Raw genomic sequence first — 17,152 nt, forward strand, 5'->3', positions numbered from 1 at the left:
AAAGGGTAATGCTGGGATGCTAAGGGAGTGTGCAAGGGGGCTGTTTAAATGGGAAGGGATCTGCCCATGAGGGCTGAGTTGAGAGGGTGAAGCTTCCATAGAGTATCATATTTCGAAAACCTAAAATGTTTGTGTTTAAGTGAGTGAGTGGGTGAAAAAGATTAACACCCCTGCATTTCTTCTCAGACATCCAATTGAAATACCACTGCCTTACTCTCAGCTGCACTGTTTTTGATCCCAGTGAAGGCTGTATATCTTACAAGGTTGCACAGTCTTAGAAAGGGGCGTGTGAGGGGTCGTGGCTGTGACTGTCATGAAGGGACCCTGCACTTCTGAATTTGCCACTACACTACTGGATGCCTGCCTTACTTCTGCAAAACTCTAGACAAAGATCTTTCAGTCAGTTGCAATCTACTTTTATTTCCTTTTTATGGGTAGTTTGACCAAAATTTTCCACTGTTGCTATAGGCTTTTATTTAAATACAGCACCGTCTATATGAACATGTATATATGGGTTTTCCTATTCACTGTGTATCTGCTGTTATGTAACCCATGAGCTGATATTAGTGCATAATGCCTGAAAGAAAATGACATACTCTTGATTTGTATGGGACATGTATTGTCAGTGATAACTGCATTGTTTTGTGCAATACCTTTTTCGCTGCCTCTACAGACACAATTCATGATTCAGATGACAGGCCCATTAACTATTAAGGCCTCTGAATAATTGATAAAAAACCTCAGTGTAGACCATCTTGCCTTCACTCCATATTACTTTTATCCTTTACTTTCATAGGATAAGAGGAAGATCAGGTAGCAAGCAGTGGGATATGTATTTAGTTAAGGTGTCTTAAGTTAAGGTGTTTCACAATGGTCTACAAGGCAATCTCAGAAGTTCTTGGCACCTTTTATTGATCTGATTATTTTTTATTTTTTCATTATTCTTCTCATAATCCACATAAAGCAAAATGACTTGTATACAAGCCTCTGGGTTGTTGATTTTTTTTATGTGTGTGGCTGGGTTGGGGGTTGCACCAGAGTAAATAATCACTATGATGGGCAGTGGTGCTTATCGCATTATACTGAGACTGAGCAGTGATGAATCATGTTTCATAGTTCAGCTGTGGCCGAATAACTTTTATGAGATGTATGTCAGCACAGTATGTGTTTTCTTTTTTCCGAAAAATTGGGAGCTAGCAACATACTGCATAATAAAGAGATGAGGCTGGGGAAATAAAAGTTTTCTTTTTTGTGTTTCCATAGATCTTGCAAGATATAATCTTCCCCCAGAGTAATTACCTAATATGAAATTCCTAAAGTTAAAACAAGGTAAGTAGGATTCCCCCCCCCCTTTCCTGCTGCTTCTCAGTTTGAAACACACCCCACTTTTCTTGGCAAAATTATTAATCTAGCCCAAAGTCCTATCATTTTATCAGCTACTTGAAGCAGATTGGGAACCTGAAGTCCTTTTGCTTACAGGAGACTGTGGGCTACCATGACCCAGCAAAGCAAGTAGGTTCAGCAGGTGGTGAGACTGGGGTGGGGGGAATGGCTTGCACGGAAAAGGGCTCTTTTCATCCCTCTTCAAAAGTGTAACACAATGCAAATGAAATAAGATCATAGGCAGTTAAATGGACTCCTAGATCTTTTGATTGCTGAACCCTGTCACTAGACTTCAGCAACACCCATCTTTCGTAGGGCTGCTGTGGAAGACCAAGATTCTCTGAAATATTGTGAATATCAAGAGAGAAAATGTCCCAAGATCTTGACCTCAACTTACTTAAGGGACTGGAGCGAGAGGTTATTTTAGAAGTTCTGTACCGTGACCAGATGTTGAGAATGGTGGATGAAGAAAGAATAAGGTATGTTACCATTTTGGAATATGCTGTGTCATTGTTTCTCTCTGTTTTTATATTGGTTTTGATTATTCTCATCTGTTGTTTGCTAAAGCTCCCCTCTCAGCTGGACCACTCTAGTAATGAAATTTCAGCTGAAACAATTTGAAGGAAGTAACTTATGGAATGCTTTTGTTTGTTGATTGCTGCAATACTTGCTCTTTGCGCTAAGAATTGATCTTGAACTTCCATTCTCTTTCACAGGCAAGCACAGGTTAGATCCCCCCCCAAAGTTGCTGCCATTTTAGCTATTCCAGGGGCTTTTCAATGACATTTGGAAAGCAATTATTTTTCAATATGCTAGAAAACCCACTAGTAGATTCGTCTAAATGACTTAAAGAAAAAGGTTATCTAGGAAAGGAGTAAAGAAGCAAGTCTTTCTCTCTCACCTCCTGAGGTCAGCCAGTTACTTCAGCAGAACATCACAGTGTGTAAATGTTGTAGAAAAAGACATTTTGTGTTTATTTATTGTTTAAAATATTTTTCCTGAAAGCAGCTTACAACATCAGAACCAAAGTATTAAAACAAAATCCAATAAAGTAGCACTAATAATTAAACATAAACATCTAAAGCATTTTTTTAAAATTCACATTCAAAGGCCAGCCAGATAAAAGTTAAAACCTCTGTGTAAAAGACTAAAAGCCCTCCTTAACCAACGCAGATTAAAAAAAAAAAGTCTTAAAGACTCATCTGAAAAATAACAGAAAGGGAGCTGAATGTATTTACTGGAGGAGGGAGTCAAATTGAGCCCACCAATCTAATTGCTACTGACAGTGGGAAATGAGCAGCCCCCCTCACCCCACAGCAGATCTTAATGCTCAGGCAGGTGTGTATGGGTGTAGGTGGTTCTTCAGATAACTTGGTCCCAAACCGTTTAGGGTTTTAAAAGCCAACATCAGCAGTTTGAATTGAGCTTGGAAGCAAATAGGTATCTAATGGGCGCAAAATTAGTGTAGTATGATCCAAGTGCCTCCCCCCCTCTACTGCATCCAGGCTTCAGCATTCTGCAATAGCGGAAGCTTTTGAACTCCCTTCAAAGGTAGCTCCATGTAAAGTGCATTGCAGTCCATTCCGGATGTAACCATAGGTTGAGTAACTGAGGTGAGACCCACAACATCTGGATAGGGCTGCAGCTGGTGCACCAGTCTCAGCTGATAAAGGGCATTCCTGACTACTGCAGCTACCTGCTTCTCCACAGACATCCCAGAATCCAGGAGGACCGCCAAACTGCAGTCTTATTCTTTCACAGTGAGTGCGACCCTCATCTAGAACTATTAAAACACCTCTATCCAGATCTGCTGGCTTTCCCACCCACAGTATGTCTGCCTTATCGGGATTATGTTTCAGCTTGCTTGCCCTCATCCATCCAAAAAACACCTGATCAGGAGTTCCACAGCCTCCCTGTGATCAGTAGGTGGAAATGTGAGGTAGAGTTGTGTGTTATCAGCATACTAATGACATTACTTCCGCCAGTGGCATCGTGTAGATGTTAAAAAGTGTAGGGGACAGAATAGAACTTTGTGGCACCCCATAAGCTAAAGACCACAGGGCAGACAGAAATTCCCCAGCACTACCAAATGAGTACACCCAGCCAGGAAAGACCATAGCCAGCTTAATACCAAGCCACCCAGACCAACCCTGGCCAGGCAACCCAGAAGGATACCATAGTGGATGGTATTGGAGGTCTCTGAGTGGTCCAGGGGGCCAACAGGGCGGTACTCCCCCCTTATCTTTTCCTCAGCATAAATCATCAACCAGGGTGACTAAGGCTGTTTCTGTATCATGACTGGACTGAAAGCCAGATTGGAGTGGATACAAATAACCAGTATTATCCAAGAGTGTCTGGAGTTGGTTGGGATGCCACCCCCTCTTCGTGAGCTTGCTCAAGAATGGAACTGTGTGGTAATGATCTAGGACCATAGGGTTCAAGTTCATTTTTTCAGTAGGGGGGTTGATCTCCTTTATCCTCGGTTTACATTGGCTGTCCCAACTACAGTATATTATGAATGGAAGTGATTTCATGCAACTACTTAGAGACTGCAGTGTTAATAACTGTTCCAGAAGCATTTATATTTTTGCAATCCCACCTGGTGAATGTATGTGCATATCTTTATTTTTTTCTGGCTGGCAACAGGAAACTGAAAATGCAGCTGCAGCAGTGGAAAGGGGCAAGAAGTGCAAACTATGACTATCAGGAGAGGTCGTGTGCCCGTTGCCAGAAGCCTCTTGGAGTACTGTTCAACAGAGGCGCAGTGTGCAATGGGTGCAGTCATCAAGTTTGCTCTGGATGTCGCATCGTTCTGAATCCCTACCTATGGAAGTGCACCATCTGCTACGCTCATGAGTGAGAAATCCTACCAAGCTTGCTCAAAAACAGTATTTCAGTTGTCGGTGGTTATTCGTTAGTTACTTTCTGAAATTAATTAAGGCAGAGTCAGCATATCCATTAGACAGACAGAATATTCATCTTGAGGATCAGGTCAGCAGGAAACACAGGGCAGTCAGCTGCTGGAAAGGAAAGGGAAGGGGCAACATGGGTTTTTGGATGGAAATAGGAGGGAAGGAGAAATGGCATGGATCCTAATAAGGTGGCATGGAGGAAGCATAGAGCCCCGAGGAGGAGGAGGAGGGGAAAAGAGAGGGGTGCAGTCCAGATGGTTGACAGTGTTTATGATAGATATAAGTTGATTTTCAGAAGAAAAACTGCTTTTGCTCATAAAGTCTGCTGCACAACTGGAGGCCAAACTAGGTAAGACACCATTCACACAATTAGCAATTGTGTGAATGGCTTTTTAAAATAAATTGCAGGAATGGGGGATGCTCAAACTGGATCAGAACCCAGGAGGAAAGGAAAGAGAAGGGCTTTAACCCTTTGCACCCCACTGTGGTCCCAATCCAGTTCACTGTCCCCGCTCCCCCTAAGCCTGCTAATTGCATTGGGGAAAAGAAGCTCCCACTAGATGAAAGGGAGAGCCGGGGTGGTAGTTAGAGTGTTGGACTGGGACTCAGGAGATCTGGATTCTAGCCCTCACTTGGCCATGAAGCTCACTCGCTACTGGGTTCGCTTTCGGTTCCTTGCAAGAAGAAAAAAGACAGAGTATAAATGTAATAATAAATAATAAAAAGATTTTTTGCCAGTGCAAATAGCAGGCTCAGGTCCCTCAATCCAGATTGAGGCCACTGCACATAGGGAACGGTTAAAGCCCCACTATCCCCTACACTAGGGTCCCAATCCAGTCTCCCCTGTCTGCAATTTATAAGACAAGCCATCCACACAATTGCTAATTGTGTGAGTGGTATTGCATCTAGTTTGGACCTGGGGAAGTTAAAAAATATCAGTATGTGACCTCAATGCTGCCTGTCAGCAAAAGCTACAGTAATAACAGATAAGTAAGAACAGATAAGTTGTGGTGGGTCAGACAAATGGCTCATCCAGCTCAGCCTCTTGTCTATCAGCCTCAAGAGAGTTTCACATGGATGGAGGGACACAATGGTGGTTTTCCACTCCTAATCATCCACAGCACTTGGTTGTCAGAGTCCTTGGCCTCCTTTACATGCACTTTCATTTGGATGGGAGCTGCTTCCCTGTAGTGTAGTGTATAACTGAATATTGGAACCAGATGAATTCTGGAGCCAATCACACAGGTCTTTCTTACCCCATCATAGCCAGCTGCGAAGGGAGCTAGCTCCTTGTCAGCTCCAAAAGTCAACCTTCTGTCTTGTTTACTGGTAACATTTCCATGGCCTCCCATTTCTCTCCATGCGGTATTTTTGGTATCTAGTAGCCATCAGGTATCAAGCCCCCTGGTGCTCATTAATCAAGAAACTTTAGTTTATCAGGCTAAACTAAATTGAAGGTAATTGGCTTTCTTTGTGTGGCCACAAGGGTACTGAATTCTTGTGATTCCCACTTTTCCGGTTTAAGTCAATAGAGTTGCTCTTAGAGTTGCCTTTAAGAAATGATTTTAAAAGTGTAGAAATAAGCATATGATGCAACCCACTCCTGCATTTGAGACTGCAGTTGGGAGAATCACATTTTTTAAGACACTCTCATATAAAAGCAAAAAACAAAACCTCCCTGACATGAAAAGCTATCACATCAGGGAAAGGGTTTTTGCCCAGCTTTCCTCTAGACATGCTAGCTTTCCATGTACAAGGTGTGCCTTTTACTTGGGGAACATTCAAATATGCAATCCCTGCCCATAACACCACATAGTACAATTCAGGAAGGACTTTTACTCCACCTCTGAATCAGCTTTATATCAACACTACGAACATCATATTTCAAGAGACCATACTATGCATAAAGTGGAAGATCCATGATGGGATCTACTGACATCTTTTTCTTTTGCTAAAAGCTACAGGGGGAGGGGGAGTGTGCATCAGGGAAAGAGGGGTTAAGCCTTTCTCCCATGCTGATCTCCCCTGGAGCTGCTATTAGCCATGGAGTGAAAAACATACTGTGGCTGTATATTTCCTCCTCCATGCCTAGTTTCAGCTGTGGGATGGGTTGCATCAGAGAATTGGTGCAGGAAGAAAGGCTTAAATCTTGTTACTTCTAAGCTGCAGCCTTGATCAAAATCAACTGCTTTTAGCAGAAGAAAAAAAACATGGGGTATGTATGGATCCAATCACAGCTCTCTCACATTACATTTTGTTTAGTCCTCATAAATAGTCAATGAAATGATAAATCTGTGGGTGATTCCAGGTGGAGAATCTGCCAGGTGGATTGCTGCTCCTTGTGCAGCAATTCCATCTTTTTCCCCTTAATGGATTTTTTATGGTAAGAAAAAAGACAGAAGAAGCGTTGGGAAAACATGGGAGGTTTATGAATGGAAGACAACAATGCCTTGTTGTTGTTCAGTCATTCAGTCGTGTCCGACTCTTCATGACCCCATGGACCATAGCACGCCAGGCCTTCCTGTCCTGCGCTCTCTCCCGGAGCGTGCTCAAGTTCATATTCATTGCATCAGTGATGCTATCTAGCCATCTCATCCTCTGCCGTCCCCTTCTCCTTTTGCCTTCAGTCTTTCCCAGCATCAGGGTCTTTTCCAGGGAGTTTTCTCTTCGCATTAGGTGGCCAAAATATTTGAGCTTCAGCTTCAGTATCTGTCCTTCCAATGAGCAGTCAGGGTTGATTTCCTTTAGGATGGACTGATTTGACCTCCTTGCTGTCCAGGGAACTCGTAAGAGTCTTCTCCAGCACCACAGTTCGAAAGCATCAATTCTTCGGCGCTCAGCCTTCCTTATAGTCCAGCTCTCACAGCCATACATTACTACTGGGAAAACCATAGCTTTGATTAGATGGACCTTTGTTGGCAAGGTGATGTCTCTGCTTCTTACTATGCTGTCTAGGTTTGCCATAGCTTTCCTCCCAAGGAGCAAGCGTCTTTTAATTTCATGGCTACAGTCACCGTCTGCGGTGATCTTGGAGCCCAAGAAAGTAAAATCTGTCACTGCTTCCATTTCTTCCCCTTCTATATGCCAGGAAGTGATAGGGCCAGATGCCATGATCTACGTTTTTTTAATGTTGCGTTTCAAACCAGCTTTTGCACTCTCCTCTTTCACCCTCAACAAAAGGCTCTTGAGATCCTCTTCGCTTTCTTCCTTTAGGGTGGTATCATCTGCATATCGGAGGTTGTTGATAATTCTCCCAGCAATCTTAATTCCGACCTCTGATTCATCCAACCCGGCATTTCTCATGATGTACTCTGCATATAAGTTAAATAAGCAGGGTGACAATATGCAGCCTTGTCGTACTCCTTTCCCAATTTTGAACCAATCGGTTGTTCCATGTCTGGTTCTTACTGTTGCTACTTGACCCTCGTACAGGTTTCTCAGGAGACAGGTAAGGTGGTCTGGTACTCCCATCACTTTAAGAATTTGCCACAGTTTGTTGTGATCCACACAATCAAAGGCTTTAGCATAGTCAATGAAGCAGAAATAGACGTTTTTCTGGAATTCTCTTGCTTTCTCCATGATGCAGCGAATGTTGGCGATTTGATCTCTAGTTCCTCTGCCTCTTTGAAACCCAGCTTGGACTTCCGGTAGTTCTCGGTTCGCATACTGCTGAAGCCTAGCTTGTAGGATTTTGAGCATCACCTTGCTGGCATGTGAAATGAGCGCAATTGTGCGGTAGTTTGAACAATCTTTGGCGTTGCGCTTCTTTGGAATTGGAATGTAAACTGACCTTTTCCAGTCTTGCTGCCACTGTTGAGTGTTCCAGATTTGTTGGCATATTGAATGCAGCACTTTAACAGCCTCATGTTTTAGGATTTTAAATAGCTCAGCTGGAATACTGTCATCTCCGCTAGCTTTGTTGTTACTAATGCTTCCTAAGGCCCATTTGACTTCACTCTCGAGGATGTCCGGCTCAAGTTCAGTGACCGCACTATCATGGCTATCAGGGACATTCAGATCTTCCCTGTATAGTTCTTCTGTGTACTCTTTCCACCTCTTCTTAATCTCATCTGCTTCTGTTAGGTCCCTGCCTTCTTTGTCCTTTATCATGCCCGTCTTTGCACAAAACATTCCCTTGAGATCTCCAATTTTCTTGAAGAGATCTCTAGTCTTTCCCATTCTGTTGTTTTCCTCGATTTCTTTGCATTGTTCATTTAAGAAGGCCTTCTTGTCTCTCCTTGCTATTCTCTGGAACTCTGCATTCAGTTGGGTATATCTTCCCCTTTCTCCCTTGCTTTTAGCTGCCCTTCTTTCATGAGCTACTTGTAAAGCCTCATCAGACAGCCACTTTGCTTTCTTGCATTTCTTTTTCTTTGGGATGGATTTCGTTGCTGCCTCCTGAACAATGTTACGGACCTCCGTCCATAGTTCCTCAGGCACTCTGTCTATCAGGTCTAATCCCTGAAATCTATTCCTCACCTCCACTGTATATTCATCAGGGATATGATTTAGGTCATACCTGAACGGTTTAGTGGTTTTCCCGACGTTCTTCAATTTAAGCCGAAATTTTGCAAGAAGCAGCTCATGATCTGAGCCACAGTCAGCTCCAGGTCTTGTTTTTACTGACTGTATGGAGCTTCTCCATCTTTGGCTGCAAAGGACATAATCAATCTGATTTCGATATTGACCATCTGGTGATGTCCATGTGTAGAGTCGCCTCTTGTGCTGTTGGAAAAGAGTGTTTGCTATGATCAGCATGTTCTCTTGGCAAAACTCTATTAGCTTTTGTCCTGCTTCTTTTTGTACACCAAGGCCATGCCTGCCTGTTATCCTGGTGATTTCTTGACTTCCTACTTTAGCATTCCAATCCCCTATGATGAAGAGGACATCTTTTTTGAGTGTTAGTTCTAGAAGGTGTTGTAGGTCTTCATAGAACCCATCAACCTCAGCTTCTTCGGCATCAGTGGTTGGGGCATAGACTTGAATTACTGTGATGTTGAATGGTTTGCCTTGGATTCGTACTGAGATCATTCTATCATTTTTAAGATTGTACCCCAGTACTGCTTTTCCCACCCTTTTGTTGACTATGAGTGCTACTCCATTTCTTCTAAGGGATTCTTGCCCACAATAGTAGATATGATGGTCACCTGAATTAAATTCGCCCATGCCTGTCCATTTGAGTTCGCTGATTCCCAAGATATCGATGTTCAATCTTGCCATCTCATGTTTGACCACCTCCAGCTTACCTTGATTCATTGATCTGACATTCCAGGTTCCTAAACGATATTGTTCTTTACAGTATCGGATTTTCTTTTCACCACCAGACACATCCACAGCTGAGTGTCCTTTCGGCTTTGGCCCAGCCGCTTCACTCTTTCTGGCGCTACTTGGAAATACCCTCTGCTCTTCCCCAGTAGCATATTGGACACCTTCCGACCTGAGGGGCTCATCTTCCGGCGTCATATCTTTTAGCCTTGTGATACATTCCATGGGGTTTTCTTGGCAAGAATACTGGAATGGGTTGCCATTTCCTTCTCCAGTGGACCACATTTTGTCAGAACTCTCTGCCATGACCTGTCCATCTTGGGTGGCCCTGCACGGCATAGCTTATGGCTTCACTGAGTTACGCAAGCCCCTTCGCCACAACAAGGCAGTGATCCATGAAGGGGCAACAATGCCTTGACCCCCATAAAAGTCTGTGAATGAGGCAGGCAATGGTATGTTAAATGTTTCATCTGGAAGCAGCATATTTGTGGACTAAACCACTTCAGACTGCAGGTGAAATCTCACATGACTGAATGCTTCACTATGTAGAAAAAAGTCCCTGCACATACAAAACTGACATGTCAGTGAGAATGCTAAGCTAACATCCTGAGATCTTGTTTATTAGCCCCCAACCTGCAGGCTGAAGTGATAGAGTCAAACAATAGGCTTAAGTAGGCATAGTTAGTGACATGTCCTTATAGCAAGAACAGTGAATAATTGCAATTGGGTATATTTGGATACCCTCATTATAGTCTTCATCTTGATTCTTTAAATTTTCACACTGGTTATCTAGCTCCTGTTACCATTAGATGATTTGTCCATGCCAAGTTTGTACTGTTGTGGAGCCCATATTGTTTTACTCTGAAGGAACAGAATTTAGACATGCATAGATAATATGTAAGAACAAAATTCTGGATAGATAAAGAAAGGATCCACGGTCTATAACAGGTGTAATGTTTCCCAATGTCTTAGGCATGGTTAAAAGATCACGAACTCCTTGCAGTCTCACATGCACCCTTCTCATTTTTTCTCCTGCTCTAACTTCCCTTCCCTTTTCAATATGAATCATGGTGCAGTATGACATCTGCACCAAGGTTAATGCTAGTCATAGTTCACTTCAAACCAGTGTTTGAAAACCAGCCTCAAACCCTGGTTTTAAACTCTATTTTAAACCATAGTCTATGTTTTCAAGCCTACCTTAACATTCATATGGGCTAGAAACTTTTTTTTTTTAAACGAGAGCTAAGTTTCTCCAGATTCTGTGGGTTTTCTCTGCCTGTGCAGAACCATAGAATTCACTTAGTCTTGGTTATGCTGTAGCTGAGGTCCCATTACCATGAAGAAGGTGATTTTTATTTTGTAATGAGCCCATTTTTGGTTATGAAAATTCTTCTTTAAAAATGTGTATAGAAGGTTAAAATATTGTTTGTTTTTGCAGGGAAATTAAAATCAAAACAGGCGAGTGGTTCTTTGAGGAGCGAGCAAGGAAATTTCCAGCTGAAGGTAGTTATTAAAAAGCAACAGGAAACTATTATATAGTGTTAAATTGAATACAAGATAAATTGATAATCTGTTATTTCTATTTCACATTTTGCCCTCTTAGCAAGACTAATCTGGAATAAAAAATAGATTCTGTAGCATGTAAATATATGAGTGCATAAAACTGCAAAATGCAATTTCTTTTGGATACAACACTGGAGATTATATTATGTATGCTAAATAAGTACAATGTATTCTACCTTGGCTGTAAACACGTACCATGAATAACTGCTTATACTGAATTGATTCCCATTTGCCATAGGCAGCAATGGCTACTTCTTATGTCATTCCCCTTATATTGGATATGACAATTTTATTACAATTATTTATATATATTTTAAAAACTTTAAATATATCAGTCTACTTATATTCTGGGTTTGCTTGTTTGCATTTACAAATGGCCTCTCAGCATACCCTTAGATCTCACCAGTACCACAAAATGTTGGGATATAGGCTTGTACACAGCATCTGTGTGTTACTTACTTAATGATAAAACATGTATGCTCCACACTTTCTCCTAGGAGTTCAAGGCAGCTAACAACAACAATCATCATCATAATTTTAAAAGACCAAAAATTTAGCAATGAATTGGTTGCATCCAATTAGCCCCTCTCACCAAAGAATGGCTTCCATCAGTGGAACAGTGAGGGGAATAACTTCTTCTCCCCACTGCAGCCCCGCCAAGTGCCCTCAAACTCTGCTCCAGAGGACTCAGGGACTGTCCCAAGCAATGGTATAATAGTAAATTTTGAAGTGCAGGTGGTCATTCTGACAGTGCCCATAGCCATTCCCCGAAGGACAGTCTAAAAATGCAGGCAACTGTATGGATCAATATCAGCGAACCAGTTCTAGCAGTTTTCATCTCTAACTGGAGCGACTCTCTTATAAAGCTAATGGGACTTACTCGGGGCCCATCTACACCTGGCTTTTACTTTGGGGTGGGTGCAAGTCGAGGTCCCTCATGATAGATGACGTAGTCGCCACTTCGCAGCCATCTGTGGTTTTCGCCCAGAAAACACGGAGTTCCAAGGAGTCATTTTGCTGCAATGTTTTTTTGTTTGCTACGGGTTTCCCCGCACTTGTGAGCCGTCGGTCCCTTCCCCAAACCGGCTTTACATTTTTCAGTGAACGTGTTATAGGGGTGCGTAGTGCCTGCATCACTCTATGACGGCCCTTTACTTCCCCCATCCCTTTGCAGCTGTGCGGTTACAGAGGCACAGAGGGGTGTTTTCATCTATTTAATCACACTTTCACACATTTTTGCAGCTTTGTATCTTTGCAACGGTTGCTTTTGGATTCAGTATCCAAGGGCCGAGGGGGGGCATCTTGGGGGAGGACCAACATCGCTCCGGCCACCATTTTGGAGCGATGGCTAGGCATGTAGCTCTCGCGCTTGTGAGTGTGAACCATCACAAGAGTCTCAGGCTGGCGAACTGACAAACTGATGGTGCAGAAATGAAGGTGCACAAAACACCAACTTTTTACCTAAAAAGGGACGGAAAGACACAGCAGAGCCCCTCAAATACTAAACAGTCACTGAAGTGTCACACCCCCACACTCATGATTCTGATGCTGATTCAAAGCTGCATTGCTGTGCAGTTGCAACAGGGTGGGGGGGTCAAAGCGGTGCCATATAGATGGGGCCTTGGCCATTCAGGAACAAGCCATCTGACAATATAACAGGATAGCTCACAACAATATATTATTGCTGGGACAATCCATTTCCCTCCAGCTGTTGTGAGGATTGCAGCTAAGCTCAGAGGGAGCAGAGAAGCCTGAAGTGGATGGCAGATTATATAACTTACTCTGCTAATCAAAAAGTCCCAGCACATCAACCCCTTGCTCCACTACATCACTTGTCCTAAGCAGGTTTTGAGAGGACCTGTGGGGAGATGTGGGGAAAGTCCAGTTGCATGAGCAGAGGTCTGCTCATGCAAGGTTGGATTTTTCCCTATGAAGTAAATATTATGGTAGTTTTGCTAAAGTTAGTAGTAGTTTTTCTATTAACTTTTGTGGGATCAAGTCATCATGAGTAATGAAAACTGACAACTTTTGAATGGGAGGCAACACTTAAATAATCACACTGTCAGTATCAAATCAAAGAGAGGAAGTGTATATTGTGAAAAAATAAAATATTGTTTAGAACAATATGAGAATATTCATTATATATTTATAGGAGCTTATATTTCACTCTGTCCTACAGGCATAGAGTTGGTAATTACTGAAATTAACTTGAATTAGTCAAAGTACTCCTCTGTTTGCTTAAGCCCATCAAAAACCTGCCCAAAAGAACGGCCTAATGCTGCTTCCTAAATATATCCATCTCAGGGTTCTGGACAATCTCCAAGAGTACAGAATGCCACAAATCACTGATCTTGACTATTTTTCAAGCAGGAGCCACTTTGACTCCAGGTGCTGCCAATGAGGCCACTCCCACCGCAAGTCCACATCGCGCTCTCTCTCGCTCTCTCTCCTGCACATTCCATTTCCCCTCCAGCAGCTGTGCAGTGCACACTGCAGCTAGCTGGTCATGTTGCTCTTGGCCACCTCCCCATCACAGATGATTGGCTGATTGCGCCTGTGTTCTCCTTCCCCCACCCCCCAGCCACGTTACAGCTGAGAGTGGCAGGTCTCCTTATCCCCCCGCCAAAACACCCCTTCCTCTTGTAGTCCAGATCACAGCAGCTGGCCCACCTCTAAAAGCAAATAACATGGCAAGTTGGAAAGCTCCTGGTGAAAGTTAGCAGCTTCTACAAAGAGGGAGGGAGGGAGAGGGCTGCACGTGAGGTGACTGAGAGCCACCAGTGGTCCTTGGGTTTTTCAGTGAACAACCCTGCCATAAACACTGAGCATCTTCTGGGAATGTTTCTCTGCATGTCCATGAATTTCAGACTTATTGAAACATAGGAAGTGGGTGATATAGAATCACAGAATCATAGAATAGTAGGGTTGGAAGGGGCCTACAAGGCCATCGAGTCCAACCCCCTGCTCAGTGCAGGAATCCAAGTCAGAGCATCCCGACAGATCCAGGCTCGTCTTGAATGCCTCCAGTGTGGGAGAGCCCACCACTTCCCTGGGTAATTGGTTCCACTGTCATATTGCTCTAACAGTCAGGAGGTTTCTTCTGATGTTCAGCCGGAATCTGGCTTCCTGTAACTTGAGCCCATTATTCTGTGTCCTGCACTCTGGGATGATCAAGAAGAGATCCTGGTCTTCCTCTCTGTGACAACCTTTGAAGTGCTTGAAGAGCGCTATCATATCTCCCCTGAGTCTTCTCTTCTCAAGGCTAAACATGCCCAGTTCTTTCAGTCTCTCCTCATAGGGCTTTGTTTCCAGTCCCCTGATCATCTTTGTTGCCCTCCTCTAATCCCTCTCCAGTTTGTCTGCATCCTTCTTAAAGTGTGGTGCCCAGAACTGGACACAGTACTCCAGATGAGGCCTAACCAGTGCTGAGTAGAGGGGAACTAGTACTTCCCGGGATTTGGAAACTATGCTTCTGTTAATGCAGCCCAAAAGAGCATTTGCCTTTTTTGCAGCCACATCACATTGTTGGCTCATGTTCAGCTTGTGATCGACAACAATTCCAAGATCCTTCTCGCTTGTAGTGTTGTTGAGCCACGTATCCCCCATCTTGTAACTGTGCATTTGGTTTCTTTTTCCAAGGTGCAGAACTTGGCACTTATCCCTATTAAATTTCATTCTGTTGTTTTCTGCCCAGTGCTCCAGTCTATCCAGATCACTTTGAATTTTGTTTCTGTCTTCCAAAGTATTAGCTATCCTGCTCAATTTTGTGTCATCTGCAAATTTGATCAGCATTCCCTGCACCTCCTCCTTCAAGTCATTAATAAAAATGTTGAAGAGCACTGGGCCCAGGACTGAGGCCTGCGGTACCCCACTCGTTACCTCTCCCCAGTTTGAGAAGGTCCCATTGATAAGCACTCTTTGAGTCCGATCCTGTAGCCAACTGTGGATCCACCGGACGGTTGTTTCATCTAGCCCACTTTGAGCTAGTTTGCTCATCAGGAGATCATGGGGCACTTTGTCGAAAGCTTTGCTGAAGTCGAGGTATATGATGTCTACAGCATTCCCACAGTCCACAAGGGAAGTTACTTGATCAAAAAATGAGATCAGATTCGTCTGGCAGGATTTGTTCTTGACAAATCCATGTTGGCTTCGAGTAATCACTGCATTGTTTTCAAGGTGCTTCCAGATGGATTGCTTTATCATCTGCTCCAGAATTTTCCCAGGGATTGATGTCAGACTGACTGGTCTGTAGTTCCCAGGTTCCTCCTTTTTACCCTTTATGAAGAGAGAGACAACATTAGCACCCCTCCAGTTATCTGGCACGTCATCCATCCTCCATGATTTCTCAAAGAGAATAGACAGTGGCTCTAAGAGTTCTTCTGCCAGTTCCTTTATTACTCTAGGATGCAGATCATCTGGCCCTGGAGATTTGAACTCATTCAAAGTAATTCGGTGTTCCTTGACCATACGCCTATCGATCTCAAGCTGCAATCCTACCCCTTCAGCCTGTACTTCACCTTTGCCAGCGGGGTCATAGACCCTGTTTTGGGAGAAAACTGAGCCAAAGTAGGAATTCAGCACTTCTGCCTTTTCTTTGTCATCTGTTATCATTTTGCCATCCGTATTTAATAGCTGAACCACCATTTCTTTCCTCTGTCTTTTACTATGCACGTAGCCGAAGAAAGCCTTTTTGTTGCTTTTAGCATCCCTCACTAACCTCAGCTCGTTCTCACCTTTAGCCTTCCTGACGCCATCCCTGCAATTCTGTGCTACCTGCCTGTACTCTTCCTTTGTTCCTTGGCCTTCCTTCCACTTCCTGTATGTGTCCTTTTTTGTTGTCAGGTCATCTGTAAGCTTTTTGTGAAGCCACATTGGCTTCTTCTGTTGTCTTCCACCTTTTCTTCTTTTTGGAATTGTTTGTAATTGTTTCTTGAGAATTTCCTTTTTTTAAAGCTTCCACCCATCTTGGGCTCCTTTTCTTGTTAGAGTCGCTTGTCATGGGACTTTACTTATCATTGTTCTGAGTTGTTGTTGTTCAGTCGTTGTTGTTCAATTGTTGTTGTTCAGTCGTTCAGTCGTGTCCGACTCTTCGTGACCCCATGGACCATAGCATGCCAGGCCTTCCTCTCCTGCGCTCTCTCCCGGAGTGTGCTCAAGTTCATATTCATTGCATCGGTAGTGCTATCTAGCCATCTTATCCTCTGTCGTCCCCTTCTCCTTTTGCCTTCAGTCTTTCCCAGCATCAGGGTCTTTTCCAGAGAGTTCTTTCTTCGCATTAGGTGGCCAAAATATTTGAGCTTCAGCTTCAGTATCTGTCCTTCCAATGAGCACTCAGGGTTGATTTCCTTTAGGATGGACTGATTTGACCTCCTTGCAGTCCAGGGGACTTGTAAGAGTCTTCTCCAGCACCACAGTTCGAAAGCATCAATTCTTCGGCGCACAGCCTTCCTTATAGTCCAGCTCTCACAGCCATACATTGCTAGTGGGAAAACCGTAGCTTTGATTAGACGGACCTTTGTCGGCAAGGTGATGTCTCTGCTTCTTACTATGCTGTCTAGGTTTGCCATAGCTTTCCTCCCAAGGAGCAAGCGTCTTTTAATTTCATGGCTACAGTCACCGTCTGCGGTGATCTTGGAGCCCAAGAAAGTAAAATCTGTCACTGCTTCCATTTCTTCCCCTTCTATATGCCAGCAAGTGATGGGGCCAGATGCCATGATCTTCGTTTTTTTAATGTTGAGTTTCAAACCAGCTTTTGCACTCTCCTCTTTCACCCTCAACAAGAGGCTCTTGAGATCCTCTTCGCTTTCGGCCATTAGGGTGGTATCGTCTGCATATCGGAGGTTGTTGATAATTCTCCCAGCAATCTTAATTCTGACCTGTGATTCATCCAACTCGGCGTTTCTCATGATGTACTCTGCATATAAGTTAAATAAGCAGGGTGACAATATGCAGCCTTGTCGTACTCCTTTCCCAATTTTGACCAATCGGTTGTTCCATGTCTGGTTCTTACTGTTGCTTCTTGACCCTGG

At 43.5% G+C, this 17,152-nt stretch overlaps 1 protein-coding gene across 1 annotated transcript in view; it reads left to right on the forward strand.

Moving 5' to 3' along the window:
- The first annotated feature begins 312 nt into the window (after nucleotides 1–312).
- SYTL3 (synaptotagmin like 3) overlaps nucleotides 313–17,152 on the forward strand; it is a 65,340-nt gene continuing 48,500 nt past the window's right edge. The window contains exons 1-5 of the mRNA XM_084827925.1: nucleotides 313–399; nucleotides 1,264–1,329; nucleotides 1,699–1,862; nucleotides 4,030–4,239; nucleotides 10,999–11,063. Coding sequence (XP_084684051.1) covers nucleotides 1,753–1,862; nucleotides 4,030–4,239; nucleotides 10,999–11,063 — 385 coding nt within the window. The 5' untranslated portion in view covers nucleotides 313–399; nucleotides 1,264–1,329; nucleotides 1,699–1,752. The remainder of the gene's footprint in view (nucleotides 400–1,263; nucleotides 1,330–1,698; nucleotides 1,863–4,029; nucleotides 4,240–10,998; nucleotides 11,064–17,152) is intronic.

This window comes from Heloderma suspectum, chromosome 1 (assembly GCF_057233095.1).
Source record: "Heloderma suspectum isolate Gila_16-S chromosome 1, 16-S_ref, whole genome shotgun sequence".
Lineage (NCBI taxonomy): Eukaryota > Metazoa > Chordata > Lepidosauria > Squamata > Helodermatidae > Heloderma > Heloderma suspectum.